Source organism: Thunnus thynnus, chromosome 22 (assembly GCF_963924715.1).
Source record: "Thunnus thynnus chromosome 22, fThuThy2.1, whole genome shotgun sequence".
Classification (NCBI taxonomy): Eukaryota; Metazoa; Chordata; class Actinopteri; order Scombriformes; family Scombridae; genus Thunnus; species Thunnus thynnus.
The window spans coordinates 10,684,927-10,705,702 of NC_089538.1; the positions used below are offsets into that span (position 1 = coordinate 10,684,927).

The 20,776-nt window shown below is 40.2% G+C and overlaps 1 protein-coding gene across 2 annotated transcripts in view; it reads left to right on the plus strand.

Moving 5' to 3' along the window:
* The window catches only part of LOC137174145 (inactive ubiquitin carboxyl-terminal hydrolase 53), a 34,128-nt gene extending 14,050 nt beyond the window's left edge, over positions 1-20,078 (plus strand). For both annotated transcript variants that reach the window (XM_067579269.1, XM_067579270.1), the window contains exons 6-17: positions 380-462; positions 722-806; positions 1,048-1,194; positions 2,779-2,928; positions 5,558-5,726; positions 6,976-7,122; positions 8,480-8,626; positions 10,762-11,554; positions 12,463-12,536; positions 17,593-17,659; positions 17,756-18,489; positions 18,601-20,078. In XM_067579269.1, coding sequence (XP_067435370.1) covers positions 380-462; positions 722-806; positions 1,048-1,194; positions 2,779-2,928; positions 5,558-5,726; positions 6,976-7,122; positions 8,480-8,626; positions 10,762-11,554; positions 12,463-12,536; positions 17,593-17,659; positions 17,756-18,489; positions 18,601-18,677 — 2,673 coding nt within the window. In that variant the 3' untranslated portion in view covers positions 18,678-20,078. The remainder of the gene's footprint in view (positions 1-379; positions 463-721; positions 807-1,047; positions 1,195-2,778; positions 2,929-5,557; positions 5,727-6,975; positions 7,123-8,479; positions 8,627-10,761; positions 11,555-12,462; positions 12,537-17,592; positions 17,660-17,755; positions 18,490-18,600) is intronic.
* Positions 20,079-20,776: the final 698 nt, after the last annotated feature.

Genomic DNA, 20,776 nt, shown 5'->3' on the forward strand with positions numbered 1-20,776 from the left:
GGGGCACAGTCAGTGGATTTTGTTCTACCTCGACTTCACAGCAACCAATCCAACAAATATATTATCAAGGCCTTAATGAGGATTGCTTTGGTCAGGGACAGATTATAAGTTCAGAAATTAAATTGGATGCCTGATAATGTCAATCATTTGAGATGGTGATGTAAGAGGATATTACTGAGCCCACAATTTATAATTGACTACAAGGAAAACAGAAAGACAAGCTTGTCCTAGTCAAAGTTCAAACAAAACGACTGTAACAATGCTGACTTGATAATTAGTGCTTAACAATGGCTATGAGTGCTGAAATTACACTTTTGTATCATTTTTAGTAACTTATTTGTGTAACTCTCTTGGTCTCTGGACTCTCTCCCCTCTGCAGTCTGTGTGCCGTAGCTGTGGGGCCTCCTCCGACCCACTGCCGTTTACAGAGCTAGTGCATTATGTTTCCACCACCGCGCTCTGGTAAGACTAAGGGAATATGAAACTTCCTTTTCCTCCCCATTGTCATCTGTCCCACTCCACTGTTATTACTTCTCATGTATCTCTCTCTGCACATTTAACTCGAGGCCATAAACTTTTTTTTTTTTTTTACCTAATATTTCGCCATTTTTTAAAAAACTCCCCACATGTCTTTAATCTTTATTTGTCTCTGTCTGTCTCACTTCCTCTACCTTGAGTTTGTTCCAGTGTCTCAGCTGACAATGTGTCTCTTCTTTTTCAGTCAACAGACACTTCAGCGCAGAGACGAGTCATTTGGGGAACTGTTACAAGCTGCGTGTACGATCGGGGACCTTCGTAACTGTCCGGTAAGCAGTCTTTTCAAAGTCTTTTAATACTGAGGGCTTTAAGAAAAAACACTTGTTCCCTCAAAAAGTAATATGCAGTGGAACAAGTGCTCCAGTGTCCTGCAAAAACCTTCCATCAGCAGTTTAGCTATTTGTGTACTCCATAATATGTTTCTTTAACTGACTGTGCAGTGTGGGAATTTGCGTGGTGATCGGATGTTGCTTTTGGGTAACGCAGTTTTTCTTTGTCTTTCTTTTCCAGAGCAACTGTGGCCAGAGGATTAGGATCAGACGGGTCCTCATGAACTCCCCAGAGATTGTTACCATAGGCTTCGTCTGGGATTCTGACCAGTCAGACCTCACAGAGGATGTTATCCGCTCACTGGGACCTCATCTGAGTCTGTCTGCGGTGAGAATAATTTAAACAACAATTTATGTCCAATTTATGGTCAAGTTTTTAAAGATTCTTTCCAGATTTTGTGACTTCTGTGTGGTCTTTTAATATGACGTTGTTGGAAAGTGACAGGGTGTTTTGTACAAAAAGGAAATGTTTTTCACCCTACACAGCTACATAAAATAGTCTGATTAAAGATTTAGGTTTTAAGAGATGTTACATTCAACAATACATACAGTTAGAACATTTAATCCAACTTCTCATATGAAGTAAAGAGTCAATGTATCGAAACACATCCCTTCAGACTGGATTCAATTTGTCTATATATTAGTAGAAGTTGTTCACACACGCAGTTACTTCACACAGCTGCCATTTCTTCTCTTGCTTGTTTTGGGGTCAGTTTATTTTGGTGCAATCGGACATATGTGGGAAATAAAGTGGGGATTTATTTCTCTGTAAGTCGGGGCCGTTGCGTAAGCAGTCAACGCCCAATGCCCAGTTGGCCTGCACCACTGATCAAAAAGCCCCTGCTGGCCCTGGTCAGCTTGTCAAAAACCCCTCCCCTCATCTTTGTGTGTGTGTGTGTGTGTGTGTGTGTGTACATGCCTGTCTGAGGGAAAATGGGGGCTGAATAGATGTCAGTGAAATAGAGGAAAAACATGACTGCTTTTGTCGTAATGTTTATATTTCCACATCCTTGATCCTGATCAAAAATATGAATAAATGTTGGATGTTTCTCATTTTTTCTCAATAAAATCACAATTTCCCATATTTCTATATAGTTAGCTTGTCTGCTCATATACAAAGAAAATGGCACATGACTTCCCAAATATTCCTCAGTAGTCTGTTCCCATAAGTCCACTGTATTGGGTGAAGTTCACAAGCAAAAAAAATTCAATCAGTTCAGTTCAAATCAGGGCTGGCTCATACACTCCACACATTACATAACTTCTTTATTGAAGTATTCAAACCATTTATCTGACAGCTCCCTCTTGTGCGTTTCCAAAGCATACCATCAGAAGAATTTGTCAGACCCCCCCCCCCCACTCCACCACCACCGTCACCACCACCTGCTAGTGTGCCACAAAGACCTTGATTCATTAGGGAGTGTTTCATGTGAGTTTATTGGGTGTTAAAGGGAACCCTCCACCCCCATCACTTGCTTTGAAATCTATTGTTTGAGAGAGTGAGAGGCAGACGGAGAACTGGCTGTGCAGGAAACATAGGAGGGAGAAACAAGTGACTGTTTCAAAGCTACTTTCTTTTTATGTCTACTTAATGCTGTGGCCTTCTGTGCTTTCTTTCTTTCTTGCTGATATTTTTACAATACTTATAAAAGAAATTCAATTAGAAATTACTACTACATATTAGTATTTAGGCCCTCAATAAGAATACTGTGTAGCACTGCAGCTAGTCTAGATATCAAGTGTAGTTGATTTAAACCAGCCCTTATTTGCACTGATTGTCAAATCAATGCTTGTTCATTCCCTCAGAGCTTAATCTATGAACAGATGGAGTAACTGATGCTGTGCTGATGTCTATGAGTAATTGGTGTATGTATTCATATATATATTTGTGTGTGTGTTTGTGTGGACACAGCTCTTCTACAGGGTGACAGATGAGCATGCCAAAAAGGGAGAGCTGCTGCTTGTGGGGATGATCTGCTACTCCAGCCGTCACTATTGTGCCTTCGCATTCCACACCAAATCCTCCAAATGGGTCTTCTTTGATGACGCCACAGTGAAAGAGGTGAGGAAATGCACGTCAGTGATGAACTGATTACTTGATTAATGAAGTTGATCAACGGAAAATTATTAATGAATTAAACGTATAGGCAGTTATCAAGGAAAAAAATCACAATCAATCACAGGTTTCAGCTTCTCAAGTATGAAGATTTGCTGCTTTTCTTAGTTTCATATCATTCATCTTCTTGTTTGATCACCTTTTTGGATTTTGTTGATGTCACCATATGCTCTGTGAAATTGTGATGGACATGTTTTAGTATCTTCTGACATTTTATAGACTAAACAAATAATCGACTAATCGTAAAAGTAATTGATAGATTAACTGATAATGAAAAATTGTGTCTGTTGCTGTTTTACAAGCAGCAGCAGAAAGTAGTGATGTTTAGTCTTTTATCTCCACCACTAAGTCTCTTTATCGCCCAATAAGGACCACATCGATTGCCCTTCTTGAGCCTCCGGGTTGATGAGCCTTTATGGTGCTGAACAGTCAGCTAACCCCCCCCCATCCCACCCCACCCCCTAACCCCTATTTCTACTGCAATTCCCCAACTGTCATCACAAACTACTGCGTAGTGAAGTGAAGCTTAACAAGTAAAGATCTTTTCACTGATCCCTTCACTGGTTAAAGTTGAGGGGTCATTGAGAATGCTGAGTTGCAGGGTATATGTGTGTATGCTCTCTGTGTGTGTGATAAAAGAAGGTTTATTTGTGTGTCTGTGTTTGTGTTTTACAGGCTAGTGGTTGTGTGTATGTGTTACAATATATAGCCACTGAAGCCTTTCATCCATTTTTTCCCCCCATTTTTTTCCCCCCTGTATATTGGATTTATTTCTGTGGCGTGCACATACGAGCATGCCTTTTGTCTCACTTCCTCACAATTTTCTCGGGAACTGTGGTGCAGCGGCTGGCTGGCTCTGTGTCAATCCATCAGCAGCTTGTGCTGTGTGTGCAGCCCCCCCTGACTGAGATGGAGGAGCTTCAGTACTCAGCGCCTGCCAAGTCCATACCTGGATCGAAACTTGCCAGCATTTCTGTGACTCCCCAAGTCCCAGCTGCTAAATGACTACAGTAGTGTGCTGTGATGGCTGTTTTTCCAGAGCACAAAAAAGGCTACAAAATACAGTTATTTGCAAAGGTTATTTTTAAATCGTATTATTTCTGAGTAGCTTTTACTGATATCATGGCCACTGAGAGTTTTGATTGGTCCGCAGTGTCCATTATTTTCTTGTAATGGACAATATAAATGGGCACATATGAATATGTTGCTCTAAATTAATTTGAATAGTAGGTATCGATGGCTACAGTGAGGCTTTAATAGTCCAACTCAAGGCCTTTGGGTTTGTTTTGAAGCTACACATTTAGTTTGTGTAACTAAATGGATGCTAATGTGAGCTCACAAATTAAATTTTAAACTTTGGATATCTAGAATTCCACTTAGAGGAAGGAAAATAGAGAGCTTTGAATAGTTATGGCAAAGCTGGCATGTGGATTTGAAGGACAGCTGTAGGAAAAAGCCTGTGTGGCCAAAATTGCCGAACCGCTAACTCAGATAATGAATATCGTGCCTCAGTAGAGGTAAGGATCTAAAAATAGCAATTGTCTCTCTAATTTTCATCCACCCAACAATTTTGTTTTCTGGTGTGTAATGAGCTTTACAGCTTCATGGGACTACTGCAGTGGCTATAGACTTTTTTTCCCCTAATTTGCTAATACACACAATAGAAGTAAAAATTGCTAAACATGCTTTATTCATCGTGGTGCACAAATGTACCACAATCTCTCTTCTGTCTTTATATTTTTTTCCATCTCTGTTGCAGCCCCTCCATTATCTTTTGTTTTGCTTTGCATTGGATCTTCTTTACCTCATCTTTTCACCCATCTCTCCCTCTCCTACCCTCTCCTCCTCCTCCCTCTTCCCCCGTCATTTGCTTAATTAAGGAGCACACAAGCATCTGTTAGCCTGCAGCCTGCCTTTGTGGCGCCTTTGTGGTGAGACACACACCTTACATAGCTTAGCTAATGTGATTGTGTGATTTGGCCTCAGTGTGATATATTCACTCACAAATTAGACCATCTAAAGAGAGGTTTCATTTTAAAGTTGTCAGTGAATTTTATTAAAACTCCTCAGTCAGTTTTTCACAGGTTTAGATTGACTTGTGTTGCCGGTGTTGCCATTAGAGCTGAGTATAGTGTATAGTGTTCAGTTCTGATATCAGTTAAATTGCTTTATATCAGATGGCAGTTTCTGATACTTCTCTGTAGATTGAAAACAGATGGGTCAAGTATTTTGTTGTCTGCAATCTGTCTGCTTTTCTAAATTGAATTGGTCTAGTCCCTTGATTTGCACAACAAAAATGCGTGTGATCTGCTGATATATCTGAGGACCCATGAAGAAAATCCTGCATTTTAAACCCTCTTTAGTATCTTCAAATTGATTGAAACCAACATGGTATTTATTAATCCCAGAGAAAGCATGTAGATGGCAGACAATGTCACACAAAGGAATGCTGTAAATCTTTTTTTGTTTCATTGTCTATTATAATGAAGACTTTGGCACACCCTTCCTGTGCGTAATGTGATTAAATCCGCATGTTTATGATTTTTGACCACCTTTCCTTTGTCTTTTCCTGTAGATTGGCTCCAGGTGGAAAGATGTGGTCAGCAAATGTATCAAAGGTCACTTCCAGCCTCTTCTCCTTTTTTACTCCAACCCCGATGGTAGTGCCATCAACACAGAAGATGTGTCTCGACAAAACAGCGGCCAGTCCCACTTCAAGACCCCTGTCAATGGAGAAGTACAAGGTAGTAGCCTTGCATACCCAATGTCATATCACTTTAAGACTGAAAGTTTCAAAATCAGTCTTGGTTCTGTATTCGTTTATATCAACAGTTTTGACTGTGCCAACTTTTACTGCAATGAGGAGCCTAGTAATGATGACCTAATCATAATGAACGTCAACTGTAACAATTTCTGTTGTCAACATAGTGGCATTATATCAGCATTTCTGTAAATTGCAACATCCCTTTTAGATGCATTTATCTTGGTTATTAGTGCTGTTGAGCTTTATTTATTTTTCTTTGCATTAACTAACCATAATGCTATTCTAAGTGACCTGTTTGATCATAATGCCATACCATAAAACACCCATCCACATTAATATGAACTTAAACTGTGGAAGGCTTTTGTGGTGCATTGACAAAGGTGTCCAGCTCTTCTTGTTGAGTCTTCATAGTTGTAAGAAAAGTACAGAATGAAGAGGGAGTGAAAAAAAGGGTTTTGCTGATTGTTGCTGGTTAAATCTACCATTAGTGTTTTGACAGAAGTGGTTTAAAGTCAAATTGGAATGTATGCAATGCAAAATTTTGAGTCAGAAGTTTGAATTAAATGTTTGACTGGTGAGTTAAAGTGTGACTTATTAATCTTTCTAACTGGTGGTTTCACTTTAAATAAAAATTTTGAGTGCTGTGGGTTTCCTGAAATGTGTGCAGAGGGACTACATGCACAACTTAATTAAATAAAATGTCCTTCCTTTATAAATAATTTTAAATCGAAATCAAATTCAAGAAACACAACAAACTCTCTCTTTATAGTGTGTAAAATCCCAGACCCATATTAGTTGCCTTTGCAGGCAGTAATGAAAATGTGTTGATGACAACAGCTGAACATCTACGCTGTTTGGATTATATATCCCAGGATTTGTTGGGTAGGGGAGGTTTTTATCCCCTTTAAAGATCCTCCTCCAACTCTCCATGCTGGCTGTGCCCCAGGTCCATGCTGTGGCAGCCGCTCACTGCCCATCAGAGCTGACAGGGCGCCGGACCAAACTGGATGATCCTCCAAAACCAAGAAGAATATTATGTGTTATATTATTACAATATTTTGTAATTGAAATGTTTCTTAGTTTCAGGTGCAGTCTGTGTATTTGTTTATATAGAATTACATGAAACTTCAATAGTAACATATGTTGTCTGTCAGAAAAAGGCAATTTTGCAAAAATGGTCCTCGCTTAAGAAATTAACATCTTTGTGTTTCTTCTTTTGTCTTACTCAGGCTTTGAGTCTTCAGTTTCAGCTCCCAAGAAGCTGGACCTCACCAGGGAGAATCTGAACGCTGTGTTGAGTCAAAACTCTTTCAAACAGAAGAGCCCTTCAACCTTTAGCCGGGGAAGTGCTCAGACCAGCGGTGGACGGGGACCAGGTAAGGGACAAAAATAAAGGAAATATGGACTGAGCATGTTGTGATTGCAAAGCAAAAGAAGAGGGAGAGAGATTGATAACCCAAGATGCGAAGGAACATATTGCGTAAATAAAATCAAGAGTCAGGGATTGGAAAAAGTCTCTAAGGATGTAAGATAACAAACATAGTATGAACGTGTTATTTATACTTGTGTAAATGTCGTGTTCTGCAGTGAATAAGAGAAGGAAACAGGGATGAGTCACATTGCGTGGTGGTTTTAGTTTTGAGCCTTGAAAGACTCTTTAATTTATAAATATTTTTGTCTACAGAGAGCGGTGACAAACATGGATCTGGCATAGTAACCAGCAGAAGAGATAATTAAATGTCTTCGCTGTAAAACTAAATCTGGCCATGTTGGTAATACAGAAGGGATTTAGAGACCCATGTTGATGAGAGGTCACAAAGACCTACCAATTCTGCACATAAGTTGTATAAGTACAACAGTTCGAGAGAAGAGTGTAAATTGAGATTGAGATTTTCTAAGATGAGAAAATGGCCTCACTGGAAAGACAAGGCAAAGCAATCTGATGTTGTAACAGGACACACAATTGTGCAATTGCACATATTATTTACAGCCACAATGATTAGTCGATGAGTTGATTGTCAGAAAATGTGACTCTTGAAAGCTAGTTGCGTAAACTGTGGTGTAGGCAGGGAAGATTGCAAGACAATAAAATGTCAGCTGTTGCTCAAAGCTTTCAGAAGTGTCAGAGACAAATGATTGAAATCTTATGTATCATTTGGGACTTTGTGAGTCCCAAAAATATAGTCTCAGAAAAACACGCGGTGTTTTTTTGAACCATCATGTTCTCTTCACAGCGATTGCTGTTGAAAACTCAGACAGCTAACAGAGCCACAGTATGATCATGTTTTCCAGTGCCATGACTAATCATGGCATTTCAAAGTTAATATCTGCCAGCAACGGGGCAGAGAAGCCTCTACATTGCCATGTTTCCACCCTGCTGCCTGCTCCCTCTTGTAGCAGAAAATGTACCATATAGATCAGTACAAATATGTGCCATCTACACACTCAGCACCTGCTTAGTGCCTGAGGGTTGCTGGGACTAAGAGGTGGAAAACAGTGTTAAGGAAATGGATGTAGTGACAATGGGTATCTAAATGTACTCCAAGATAAAAATACTTTTAATGGTGTCTGCAGTGGTGGAAATCCCCTCCTGATTCAGCAGAGGTACAACTTAGACTGAAAAAAAGATATTCAGCATTAATTACACACTGGCTGTATGCCCTTTTTTCTCTCATTGGGGAAAATGTGTCAAATGCCTGATTTGTAATACCTGACATATCTCTGGTTTTGCAGTGAAAATTGGCACCACTGATCCAAAGAATCGCCTCAGGGAGATTTCTAGAGAAGTTGCCCAGAGAGCAGGAGAGGTGCGGGGGATGCATCCATCCAGAAGAGAGCCTGACAGGAGCGGTCAGCAGAGGCTGGAGTCACGATACAGAGGTTGGTCACAGATGTATAGCATGTAGATCTATAGATGCAACGCAGCACATACACATACACACAAGAATTACCAGGCTTTATGATACAAAAGGCTAGCCTTTCCACTTCTCCAGCCCTTATGTAACCCTCGGTTCGGGAGCAATGTGTCAGAAAGGGGATTAAGTGCTGACGTCTGTTGGAGCCTGGCTTCATCCCACTCTCTCATAGTCAGAGCCATTGGTTCCCCTTTCTGTTGTTTACATGAACATTTACAACAAACACACTATAAACTAAACAGGTCAAAACAAATAGTGATAAATGTTGTGTTATTTAATTAGAAAGTGAATTTATCTCTAAAATGTTTTTATTCCTGCCACTATTTTTCCTAATGTTTCCTCTTACTTGTACCTCACAGATTGAGTTTGTTATGGTTCCAATCAGTGGGATGATTGGTCGGTCGCGTTAATACTCTTGAAGTGCATCATTGGTTTCAGTTGAGTATCAGTGAAAGCATTAGGGAACACAACTGTAACACGCTTCCAAATCCTCGTCAACAGCAGTGGCCCGTGTTAGCACCGAGCTCACGTACCATTATGATTGAATGCAGTAGGCTAAAGGAGGCTAGTGTTGCTGCTGTGATGAATGGCAAGGCTGGAGGTGACACTACATTTAATGTAAGTAGTATAAATTTCACCGCAGCACAGCTCATGCTCAGGCTAGCACTTTACGAAAAAGTCGTATCCAGGAAAATAAAAACACTTGAGCAACTTTGCTGCTCACATCAGACTGTGGGATAACCCTTTAGGTAAATCTAAATAATCTCTGACTGTATTGATTTCTCTTCCAAAATGATCTGCAGCCCTGTATGCTGTTGACAACACTGAGCCAGCACTAGAAGCTCCTTAAAACACGCCGGTATCAGTATATGAGCAAAAAGGTAGACAGAAATGTTTGAAGTGATTTAAGTCTGGCTCACAGTCAGCAAAATCCAAAGCAACAGGGACTCCATCTCTTGAGGGCTTATTTCCAATGGCTGACAGGTCTGTGTAGTATTAAATTCATTTTTTATACCTTTTTACACCACAGATCACATTTCAATGTTGACACCATTACAAAGCGCATAGCCTCTGATTCATAGATTAACAGTAGAAATTAAATGAAGAATAACTTTAAGTCCTTTTTCTGCTTTTCAATAAAAAAATAATAATCTTGTTGATTTTTAATTTTGAAATAAAAAAACATCAGATGCTGTTCAGAAATCCCTGTTTTGGAATGTGTAGATGCATAAATGTGTAAAAATAAGTGTGGGTGTGTAGTTGCCCATGAAGGAACCAGTTTCCAGGAAGGATGTCTGGCCATATATTTTGAAAGTGGCTATTATGACTAGAAGTGTCCTTGGAATAGCGGACACACATCCGTAGCACACTATCACTATCATGTGCAGACGGGTCACTTGTGCATTTGGAAAACGGATGTATGCATATATACACACAGAGAAACACACAGCAGCAGTGCGCTACCTTTTATCATCAGTATTTGCATGGATGTCTGTACACGAGGCTCCTCTTTGTGTACACGCCGCTGAAGAAAATCGACTCCTGTTGGCTGTAATTTACACCTCCCTGTCATCTGCAGACATAAATGTCAGTAACCCCGCTGTCGTCATGCTCCTCCTTCACTTTTGCCCAACCTGCTGTGTTCTTTAGCACAGCTTTATGCCTTGCTGTCAGTGAAAGTCAGTTTTTGGTCTTGGCAATGGTATTCAGAGCACTGTTTTAGGCATCAGGTGCAGCAAGAGAAACATGTCAAACAGATGAAATGGTGTGAAAAATCAGCATTAGTTTGCAGGAAAAACATCTGAATTGTTTTGCATCGCCATATGTTTCTTATAGTATACAGCATTCTTAAAAGATGATTAAAAGATACCAAATGCATTCAGTTTACAGAATTGATATGGCTTTTTGATTGGCCTTTTGGAGGTGAGGGAAGATTGATGTATAGGATAAAGATTCTTTTCCGACTTGGATTTAGTGGTTAGAAGTTTTACAAAGAAATGATACTTTTGAATCAGAACATGTGTTGAATTTTTTGAAAGTTGAGTTCAAGTCGAGTTTCATAGTTCAAAGTTTCATGAATCTTCTTTTATTTAAACTCAGATCCAGGTCAAGACAAGACCTACTCCCGCTCCGCCTCCCCTCCAGAGAACGGCTTCAAAAAACACCTGGAGACTCGCCTGTACAGCAGCCAAGGAAAAGGTCCCACCCGGACTGAGCGACCTCCCCACCTCGGCAATCGGTCCTCCCATGACCCCTCTCGCTCTCACTCGAGGGTCCAGGTGTTACCCAGCATGCCCAGTGGCAGCGGCCATCACAGCCGGAGACTAGACCAGCTCTCCAATGGATATGATACCGACAGCAGCCAAGACTCTCGAGAGCGTCCTGGAAGTGGAGGGAACAGCCGCAGCAGGTCCAGCCGTCCGTGGAAGCCCATGCGGGAGGTGCTAAACGTGGACAGCGTTTTAAGCGGCGTTAGTCCCAGTGGTGGCAATTCTGTAAGTGAAGAGCGAAGGCAGCACAGCCCAAGGAGAAGACCCAACAGTCAGTCGCCCTCACGTGACCGAGAGCGAGACAGAGATTTTACGTGGGGAGGTCGGGAAGAGCGCAAACCCAAGAGCCTTATGACGATTTATGAGGACGAGCAGAGGCACGAAACAGGTGGCAGCCGAAGCTCGTTGGACTCCGATGGCCGGGGCGGCTACAGTGACAAGGACAGGTCAAAGGGCACAGCAACTCTTAAAGTCCGCAGTGACAACTGGAAGATCCAGCGAACTGAATCTGGATATGAAAGTAGTGACAGACTAAGCAACGGCTCAGCAAATCTTGACTCACCTGTGGTAGAGAACCTTTCTTCCAAGGACCTGCGGCCAATACCTGAGCTCCATCAGACGAGGTAAAATGTTTTAATCAGCCCATTTATTCCAACATATTTTATTACAAGTACACAAAGTATGACAAAAATAGCTGTGCCAGTACTTTTTTGCTGTGTGATGCTGGTGTCAGAATGCGGCTTTGTCATCATCTCACGCCCTCCTCGTTTAAGGTTTTGAGTCTCAAAAGTGCTGCCATTTTTAAATAATTAAACATGACAAACAAACTGTTCTAAGAATAGCAAGACCCATGTAACATAAATGCACACGATGCGGATACACCAGCCTTTATTTATTTATTACGCTTGGCTGTCATTTGTTGGCTTTGTAGTACAGGTCTTGTTTGGAGATAATGATCCCAACTAGCTGACAACTCCTGTACTCAGAGGGGAGAGCGAGCAGATAGCTGACTTGCTCAACTGCTAGTGCATTATTCAAGCCTATGTCTTGACAGTATATTGGTAAAGTGCTCTTTAATTATTAATTCTTTAAACATATGGTTAAGATGCTCTCTGACAGGGTTTAGTCCTTAAATCACTGAGAATGTGTAAAACCAGCTTCTTCAGGTTTATTGTAACATCTTACTGCAGATACAGAGCAATGCACTTATAGAGGCATAAAACTGCAGGACAACACAGGCTTACTTTAAAAGGAATGGGATAGTTGTATGTGTGCTGTCTTGACATTTAAGCAAATAACGTTGCATGAATTAGTATCAGATTACACCACTGTAAATCATTCAGGATGAAAATGTATATTTAGGCTGAGGTCATCAGGGTTTATTTCCCCCTTTTTTTGCTCACAGCACCATCTTAGTCCTTTTTAAGAGATCAGTAAAGGGAAAATCTACATGTTGAGTAAAAGATCATGCACTGAAATATCTTGTGGCATTCCACAATGCATACATAATTGAATTTATTTTATATTTTAGGGATCACCTCCCTCAAAGAAGAAGTGATGATTCGAAGGCTGATATATTGCACTCATACATTACATTTTCCACTGGTAAGTAACTCTCTCCCCCTGTGCACTGACTTATTTCTCCACACCAATAACTTTGTTTGTAGTAAAAAAAAAAAAAGTGCATATTCTGTCTATTCCTGTCTAAGCTAGCATTTAAAACATGCTCTAGTTCAGATTGTCATTTTATATTTATCAAGCGAGTTATTTACCTCTTTTTTTTCCACCACTAAATCCATGAAGAATATACATTTTCTGTCTATTACATTGTGGAAATAATTCTCAAATTGGAAGCCTTCCACAAAGCTTGGCCCCTCGACATTAAAGAAATTTCCTCTGCCCACTAGACTTCCGTGTGCTGTAAGGATCTGAAACATTAAGATAGTACGCTGCAATTTCCTTGATTTATTGTTCCATCAGTTGTGTTAAGGTCACAGCCTGATTGAAGGGATACTGTATGGAAATAAGTGTGCTCCAGTTCCTCACTGACTGGCCTTGACCTTTTTTCCTGAGTAAAGTTTATGTTATGCAGCATGTAGACAAATGTTCATGGGCTTTAAGGAAGAAAAACCCCAAGCATAGAACAGGTTTTGTATCTTGAAATTGTATTTTGGTGTAAAAAATCGAATAATTAATAATTAATTAAATTAGATTCAAGTCTCATTCAAGGCTGAGGGGAAACACTTAAAATCCTAGTTTGGCAATTATGTCTGTACCTTCTTGCACATTAAATGAAAGGACAAATGGAAAATAGTGAAAAAAGAACCTTGAGGATGTTATTCATTTTAACTGCAGTGAATTTTACTTTCTTGGAGCAGTAAACTCAAAAACTTTTGGATCGATATGGATACAAAATCAGGGGGGGAAATCAGTTAATGCCTAACTTCTGTTAAAAAAAAAGATCTGTAAAAATAAAAAATGATGAGCCTCAAATATGAGTCATATTAAGAAGTTGCAATAATGATGGCATGAATAGCATTAAGGGGTTTGTTGACTGGACACCTTTCACATTCTTTATCTAGCACACACTCACTATCTTATAATTTCACAAATATCTCTGAAAAAAAGCCTTACTAATTCTCTCAACAGGAATACACAGAGTTAATCCTGAATAAGAGGGGGAGATGAGTGAGCTTGTAGGGGCCACCCAGCTGTGCTCAGCCGGGCAGAAAAAATGCCATGACTGGGCCTGTCAGAAGGTGGTATTCAAACATGAGGCAAATAAAATGCCATTTTGTAGCTCTGCAACTATTTCAAGGTCCCAAAGAGCTTCAAAGTAAGGCATAACAACGGTAACTGAGAACGGCATCCTCAATTTAATCTATGCCGAGTTTTATTCAAGGCCGAAAATAGCTTTTACACAAGTGTGGTGAGTTGGGGAAACAGAAGCAGAAATGTGTACTGTTTAATGCTGGTCTTGTTATTGGCCTGTGAGCATCTGCACATGCAGAGGGATTCATGTGAAACAATCCCTGGCAAACACTTCTGAGGCATGGTCATGTTTTCACCGCTGAAGATATGCCTTTTGATTTGGTTTTGCCCAGGTCTATATCTGATAAAGCAGTGGTTATTATTGATTACACAAACCTCCATTTTGTACAAATTATTTTGGAAATAGTTTTGGGAAATTAACCTTAGATTATGGTTCTTTCTTGGGAGAGCATTCATTTATTGAGGTTATTTGCCCCCTAGTGTCTTTACGGAGACATGACAGTGTCTTTAGATACAGACTTAACCAGGATCATTCACTTGCTTCCTCTTTGATTGGGAAAATCTTTTTTTTTTTTCATATTTGAAAAGTATCTATAGCTGTGTTTTGAGTTAGTGTAGGTTAATTTGATAAGCCTTGAAATACTGAATTGTTTATTGTAAAACTGGTCAAAATGTATATGGATCAAAATCTCTGATAGGGCCTTTGAGGTCTTTTCTACTGTAGCTATTTTAGAATCAGTATAGGATATTTACACCGTGCTGTCTGCAAATTGTGCAAATTGTATTGACAAGCTGCAGTAAATGTGTCCAAAGTCAATTTGGCCTGACTTCAGCGGTGGTAGTCTGGCGTGAGCTGCAGTTCCAGAGAAGCCTGAGCAGATTCCAGTAGTCCATTAAAGTCCGAAATCCTTTCTAAAAGCACATTCATGTGGGAAGGGAGGGGGGTTGTGAGGAGCACAGTTGACATTTTGACCACAGACATTTATTCTTATGTTCTAGATCGTTTGTTGCATCAAAGAGGGGATATAAAGTTAAGACGGGGGCCTTCTTGGTCGCCTTAATGACAACCTTTTGTCCTTGTTGCAAATAAACCTCAGTGAGCTACATCATGCTGAAATGGAAATTGTAGCGGAACATCCTGTCTATAATGGCAGGAAAGGTCACGGCTGCCACGGAGATGGGGGGGAATTCTGTACACTTTAACCTGCTGTGTAGACAGTAAATCATGCCTTTGCTCAATTTACCCTGATTGTCTCCGGTGGCTCCTGCACACCTCATCAAGACTCCATAGAAACACACTTGAGAAGCTGTTAGGACTCTGTTTGCACTTGACCATATGACCTACTAGCCGTGTACTTAACCGACACCTCAAGTATGACACAAATATTGTCCTAAGATGATGTTAAACTATGCTTACTACATTGCGTGCCTCTGCCTTTGTGAAACAATGCTTCTGGTGCAAGTTTCACTAACAGATAAAAGGAGTATTTTATCCTTTTTATCCGATTAAATGGATTTGTTATACATTGCGTTTGTTTGCAAACATCTACTGCGGCGCATGTCTGTCCATGAGTTAGTGTGTTGAGAGCTGTAATGCTTCTCTGCTTAGTCAGCCTACTCAACGAGACAGTGACTGATGTGATAACCAAAGTGTTAATGCCATGGGATGAGGACACATTTATATTGTGGCCTAATGTTCCCATGCCTGAGCCACAACAACACACACATACACAAAAGCTACTACTAAATGTTTTTTTGGTGTTCTAGCCTCTGATAGATTCAATTTCAATCAGATGAAAGGGTATGAAAGGGTTTCGAAGGTTCATTTCTTTCCTCCCCTCACAGTTAAGTTCTTCATGAAAAGCTGAACTGCAAATATGCATGCAAATCTGATTGATGTTCAAGAATTTTAAGTACCCCAGACAGCAGAACGCAGAAAACTACAAATCTTTACTTGACAGCCTTAGAACGGAAATGTGTAGGGTTTTTTTTTTTGTCACATCAACTAAACTTCAAAGGACTGTCAAGAAATTTAGCATGTACGATTTCTCAAAACCTAGTTAGGGTTTGCTTTCATGGTCTGTATAGAGGCACGTTTTCTTTTTCCTTTGGGAGATTCACACTCTGGCAGTAGGAATAATTGAAATGATGTCAAATCACGTCTCTGTTCCCCTCAGTTAAATGCCTTGAATAACATATTAGTGGAGAACAGCAGCTCCCAAACAGGTGTCTCTCCTCAACTTTCTCAGAGTAATCCCTTACGCTGGAATGTGATCTGAGGCAGGTCCGTCAGTGATTTACATCAGGAGAGTATATCTTTATACTCACCAGTGTTTTAAAGCTGAATATATAGTAGCACACACAGCATGGGACTTAATAAAACAGCCGCACATTTTGCAAGAGCAGAAAAACTTGTATATGCATATGAGATGGCTTCACTTTACTTAATCCTTTTTTATAACAACCTCACTTCATGTTTTCCTGTTAACATGGGAATGTCAGGGATATTTTATTGTACACCACTTGGTGTAGTTTAGATAGTACATTGAATGCCACTGAACCGCAATCTAATCCATGCATTTAGAGTACATGGACGGCTTCCCAGTGCAGTAGGCCATGTAAACAGCAGGACACCTTGAGTACATCTGTTTTGCTGGCATTTGCAGCTACAGCAGTGATCCCGAAATTCCACTGTAATGAATGTTCTTTGGATATCAGCCAGACCCCAAACCTGAGGAACTGAAATGTTAAGTTCAGATAGAATTACAGTGATGATTTGATAGCTGTTGTCTGAAAAACCTTTTGATTTCAACAGTAACAGACAGTCTGGCAACCCAACATCACAATCGCCTTGCCCTTTTGTTATCCAGCTGCTTTTCTCCTTCAAGCTCTCTATTGGCAATTGTGCACGTGACCATAAAGATGCAGGGATTTTCGAAGGAGAAAGGCTTGTAAACTGCATCCCTTTTTAGTTTTGAGAATGATATTGTTACACTTGCTTGCCAACATCACAGATCAGCAGCATCAAATTGTGAATTGCCACATGGACTTAGCGGCTTAAAAATGCAATAGTGTTGTGGAGGGGATCTGGAGTCTGGAGTCTGACCCCGGCGTAATTGCATGCCAGCACAAAGGATTTAGCCACTAATGCTTTGAGAGAGCACAGAAAAAAAGAGGGTATGCTGACACATCACAGATGGTCCTTAGCCACTCACTCTCTTCCTTGTCCTGTTAGTCAGCTGTTGTCTGTCCCAGGCCTTGTAAATCACACCCACCCTGCTAACTTGGCTAAGCTCCACACCACCACCCCCACTACCCAGGGACATGTTTTTAAATATGTGTTTGTGTTGATCTAATGAGTGAAATCAGCTATTATCCTCACATTATTGCAGTTTTAATTCATTGACATTACACCAGAACCTGATTGACCTTGTTGGATAGAGAGTTTTACTCTCTTTTCATTAGGTTGTGTATTTTGCAACTTCTGAATCTGCTAGAGTTCATCCTGGGTCCTTATTTTTCATTAGGACTATTAACTAAAAAGCTAACAGGGCCTGGATCTGAACCCAAGTTCCCTTTGAGGGGCCATGTTCTTTGGCTGTATCAGACAGTCAGAGTGGTACACAGGGGGCCTGAGGGCGCTCTGCCAGACTAGCTGCTTTGATACTTCCTCTCCCAGCACCAGGCAAAGGGCCTCACCATGACCCCTGTTAGGTAACATGTCTTTGCTGGAGAGACATAGAAAAAAAATATTTTGGCCGCGTTCAAATAGAAACCCATGACAGATGTTACTTAGCTCTATTTTTGAGCATCTGGTAGTGATGATCATGAGTTCACCAAATTAGTATCTTGTGATATGAAGTGCTGATGAGCTTTTATTATTGTCTAGGTGAACAAGGAAGAAAATCTCCAGATCTGCAAGACACAAACATCCTATCTGGTCAGATAATAAAAAGGTAAAACAGGAATACTGCATAATATTTTAAAAAAAAGTCAGTTGGTACAAGGATCCTGTAAAATACTGATGTTTGTGTTCTTGCGCTTTTCAACAGAAGTAGAGCTTTCCGATACACTCCAGGAATCTTGGAAAATGAAAATGGCCTGGACAGCGAACAAGAGGAAAATGTGGATGGCAGCCCCGTGAGCCCCATGCCTCCTTATTTAACAAAGACCAGCAGTTCTGAGTGGAATAGCTCAGATGACCTCGCTGGACCCTTCTCCGAACAAGAAGAGACTGGCACTGTGGCCCACGTAGACCCTTTCCTGCACAACTACCCCCCAGCGTTACCCCCCAAGACCTTTGGCAACAGTCATGCTGACCCATCTGACACCCACTCGCAGCCGCTGGAGGTGCCAATGCGGTTGAGCCCCCGCAATGAACCCAAAAATAGCTTGTCCCCACTCTCGCACACCACCCTTCGTCGGTGGATTGAGACACCTGCCGAGCACAGGCTTTCATCAGACGCCAGCTCAAAGTCTGGGTCATCAGACCAGGACAGGAACGATCTTTCGGCCAGCGAGAGTGACGACAGGTTACCTAGTCCAAAGCCCAGCAACAACGATGGTACAGACTCTGCTTCTGTGACAGATATGGTTCTTCCCACCACTTACTTTTCTGTGGATAACTGTATGACAGACACTTACCGGGCCAAGTATCATAAGAGGCCTGCCTTGTACATGAAAGTAGAGGACCATACATCATCAGGGGAGAGTGACGTAGAAGGGAGGGGGCTCCCTGTAGCAGATGTTAAGCCACCAGAGCCCTCCAAAAGCAGATCAGAATCAGGTATCCAGTAGTACAATATATTTGTATTAATACTATAGTATTTGAATTACATTTTTTTGGCCTTTTTTGTGAACGTTTTCACAGATTCAGTGTTTGGCTTTTGTTTTGCAGGCTATTCTACGACTAAGACTACTGCAAAGTGGAATCCAGTTACTCCAAAAGGACTTGATGAGCATGGTTTCCTATGATTTTAGCAAAAGCATCAATGGACCTTGTATGATCCCATGACTGGATGCCAAAAGGAACTGTTAACTGCTTTCTTACAGGGATGTGTCTTTACTTGTCATGACATAAAGTTCGACATGAATGTGGATGCCAAAGAGATTGGTCCTGAGACATTGTAAAAAGAATTGCAGAGGTCCTTAATAGAGATCTTGCTGTTTTGGTATGAGCTACCAATAGCTTTGAATAAATATTGAATTTGCACAGTAGATAGCACCAGAAAGGTACAGAAAGAAACACGCCTGAAACATTTTACTGTTGATTATGTTCAGATGTTTTGAATTCACAAGGGTCGGGTTAGGTGAGTTAAGAATGTGTCACAAAAGCCACTTTACCACACGAGATTAAGAGAAATTCACATGAAGACATAACCTTTTTCTTACAGTTCTCTCATTCTATGGAAAACTTTTTGTTTATTTGTTGAACTACTCCCATTTCAGTGTTATCGAGTGTTTTTGACATGATATACCTACCTTTCAGTGGGTTTTAAAGAACATGAGAGGTTCTAGTAATATTCAGAACTTGTTTGTTTTTTTGTTTTGTTTTGTTTTTGCTGGTTTTTGAAAGTAACGCTACTTATTGGACACTCCTGGCACGACTTAAAAATGGATCCCAAGGATCCGTGTGAATATGAAACTCACAAAGGTTTTTGGCTAATGAGAACTCCTCACAGGACTGTTAAAGTGAGACAGCTTACAGCCATGGATTACTGATGGTACATGGAGTTTAATGACCATTGGAAATAACATACAAAGTCATATGACAACCAGAGGAGGTCTAATATGCCAAACAAAACAACTCTGATAACCACTGTGGTGTCCAGGGGCTATATGTTAAATTAAATTCTAATTGGCAGAAAAGTATGTGGCACATTAACTTAAGGCACGTCCCTATCTTCTCACATGCACACCTCCTGTCATCCCTACATATTAACTGTGTTCTATGTCTTTGCACTGTATTTCTGGTTGATCATTTCTCGTTTCACACTCTTAACAATTATAAGCTTCCAGTTTGTTTGTTTTTTTTTGTCTTTAGCAAAATTGATAAATTTATCAGTTACCTATCCTGTTTCTTAAAAATAGTTCCTATTAGCAAGTCTGCACTGGTAGGAAATGGACATGTCAGGATGTTTTTCTTTAAGGGGGTTATTAATAAAATCTTGTAAATCTCTGTAGTGTACTATTTTTTGGTTCAAAATGTTTTCTATATGCAGCAAACTTTAATGCACAGTGCCTTTTGTATTTTTCTATGTCAAGAGAAGATTGAATTGGAGCCATGATTTGTACAATTCTTTCTGAGATTTTGTAACATTTTATTTTATTTTTATTGATTAACGATTGTTAAATAAACAATTTTATTTAACCATATCTCTGTGTCAAGCTATTTTTGCATTCATGAACAAAAAGGTCCAAGATCAGCATTTATATTATCGTAGGTGAGAGGAAATCAGGAAATCTGGACTAAGATCAATGTGTTAGTTATTAAAATTATAGTCATGATAAACATTTTTTAACTGAATACATTGATGCTGAAGTGATACTAGATGAGTGGGTCTAAGAAATGTTAAAAAACATGGTGTTCTGCTGCCACCTGCTGTTGTTTGTTTTTAATGCACCTACTATGAAGTGGTTGCCGTGCAAGTGAAACCCTCAGCCTGTAAACCAGCATGTAGTTATTCTGCTTTACTTTGACACAGAAGTATCAGTGATCAACATATTTTTAACTTTCCCAGGATGTAAGATAGTGTCCAGATTACAATGAACATCAAATTTGCCTCTGTCAAGTTTAATAATTTACCACTATGGATTCAACATTCTTTCATTTGCACTCATTGGCAATGTAGTTGCCCATGAGTCTTTTTGCATGGCCATCAGTTTTTGTAAAACTGATATTTTGGCTCTCTAGAACTTTGTGCTATGTAGGTGTAAAATGCAAACTGTGTGTTCTTATGATTTAAGGCTCTTCTATAGTGAATCATTCCTTTATCTTGATGAATCTAAGCAAAAAGTAAATACTTGCTTCATCCTCAAGAGGGAAGTAGAGAACTTTGCAACTAGACATTCAT